Source organism: Panthera onca, chromosome D4 (genome assembly GCF_046562875.1).
Source record: "Panthera onca isolate mPanOnc1 chromosome D4, mPanOnc1 haplotype 2, whole genome shotgun sequence".
Lineage (NCBI taxonomy): Eukaryota > Metazoa > Chordata > Mammalia > Carnivora > Felidae > Panthera > Panthera onca.
Genome location: NC_138351.1, coordinates 46,550,176 through 46,552,014, shown reverse-complemented (window position 1 = coordinate 46,552,014; position 1,839 = coordinate 46,550,176). Strand labels below are relative to the sequence as shown.

Here is a 1,839-nt window from a genome sequence, read left to right as displayed (position 1 = left end):
TCACTTCAAGGTGACCCCAGGTCTCCATCCTTGATGGCCAAGCTGTCTTGCAAGGTCGCCGAGGAGGACAAGGCTCTCATGATTTCCAGCCTGACAATTTCCCAGGCGCAGTCACTGTATCCCTGGTCCTCCAGGTAGACGCGGATGTCCTGGAAGTACCTCTTGATGGCCAGGGCAGGGCCGTGCATCCCCGGGGCGCGCTCTCCCTCGCCCGTGGCCTGCACCAGGCAGGCGTCCAGGGCTTCCAGCTGCCGGTGGAGGCCAGAGCGGAGTCCGTGCAGCGGCGCGGGGCTCCAGGCCGCCGAGGAGCGCTCCGTGTGCAACAGGTTGAACGTCTGCTGGAGCAGCTCCCGCAGGACGGCGGCGGCGGCGGCCTGGGCCTCCCGGAGCTGGCCGCCCTCCAGCATCTCCCGGGGGAAGCGGAAGTCTTTTCTGGCCCGCAGGCACAAGAAAGGGGACAGTCTCCGCATCTGGCCCAGGAGCACCAAGTTGTCCCTGCTAACCTGCGCGTGGCTCCCAGGCAGGGCACAGCCCAGAGAGCCTCCAGGGCGGCAGGTGAGCAGCGCCAGGGCGGTCAGCAGAGGGCGCAGGAGAGCCATGGGGAAGCCGAGGGGGCTGCTGGCCGGGCTGAGCTGGGCGGCTGGGGGACCTCGGGGCCGAGGTTCTCTGAGCACGGCCTCGAAGCATGGCTCTTAAATAGGGAACGCGGACAATTTCATTTTCTGAACATCCTCTCCACTTCTACTTCCTTTTTTTGTTTTCATTTATGCATTCTCCTTATTGTGTAAGAAGATGTCATCAATCTAAAATACTACGTTGGCAATGGAAGCTTTATTTCCCAATAAACTTCTGATATGTCCATCCCAATGGACACTTATCAACCAAATGAGAAACGTCTTTGTCCTAAAGACTGGAGTGATGTAGGCATGTAGGTACTCATACACACACCTGCTCACATATATGTTTTCATATATGAACATTGCTCTTTGTGTTAGAAAGAAACTGGCCTTGATTGTGGACTAAGTTTTTACCCTCTTTACTTCATACAGAGACAGGCTCCTTCATTCCTATGGGTTTTTGTATCTTGCTAGGTTCTGACCAGACCACGTACGGTAAATAAGCTCTTTAGAACCAGGACTGGGTTTTAACTACTGTTGTATTCACATTAGAGACTTGTGGTGATAAGTGAATGAGTTTCTTGGATGTTTCTCTTCATTCTAGAAATAATTGATGCAGGTCCATGCAGTTACGCTTCACTGGGGCCTCAGGGTCAAGACTAATAATACAGACACTATCCTTCTGCCATTTCGTAACCCGTCTACAGTGCTCCTCAGGCTGTGCCAGTGTCCCCAGCAGGAAGCCCGGTTCCGGTCTGGGACATGTAGCTGTGAAGATTCTAATCCCAGATCATTTTATTTTCTCAGCAAACCCTCACGCGCAAGGTTGTTATCACCTCTACTAACATGTTCCTCTGGAGTGACTGAGTGTCCTCAACCCAACCTCTCCTGGACTCACTCCCCAAGGGCAGGCTCACCTTGTCCCGAGGACATTAGAATTCCCCTGCTGTGGAGGCACTGGTTTCTTTGTTAGCAAAAAAGTTAATGCCCCTCATTCCTTCCCTCCACCCCTGGAGTGTTTTTGTGAGGGACCCTAGCTCTCAGTGTTGACCTCCTCCTCAAAGTGTCAACAGCTCTCAGATGCCAAGGGCAAAAGTTTGTTTCCTCTAAGGAGGGGAGTGACCCAACTGTAATCATTTCACCTTTAGTAAGAAAATACTTTTATTTTGCCACCATAGCTTTTATTGTTCAATCTTTTACTTCAATCATTGAACACTAGTTA

General features: G+C 52.3%; 1 protein-coding gene across 1 annotated transcript; it reads right to left on the bottom strand.

The window, feature by feature from the left end:
• LOC144614053 (interferon omega-1-like) lies at positions 1 to 601 on the bottom strand. The gene has a single exon (XM_078436154.2). The coding sequence runs from the start codon at positions 597 to 599 to the stop codon at positions 6 to 8; it is 594 nt and encodes a 197-aa protein (XP_078292280.1). The 5' UTR covers positions 600 to 601; the 3' UTR covers positions 1 to 5.
• Between the last annotated feature and the right edge of the window lie 1,238 nt (positions 602 to 1,839).

What these genes read in the sequence shown, in the direction of transcription:
- LOC144614053 (XM_078436154.2), bottom strand. Translation starts at nt 599, where the DNA reads ATGGCTCTCCTGCGCCCTCTGCTGACCGCCCTGGCGCTGCTCACCTGC.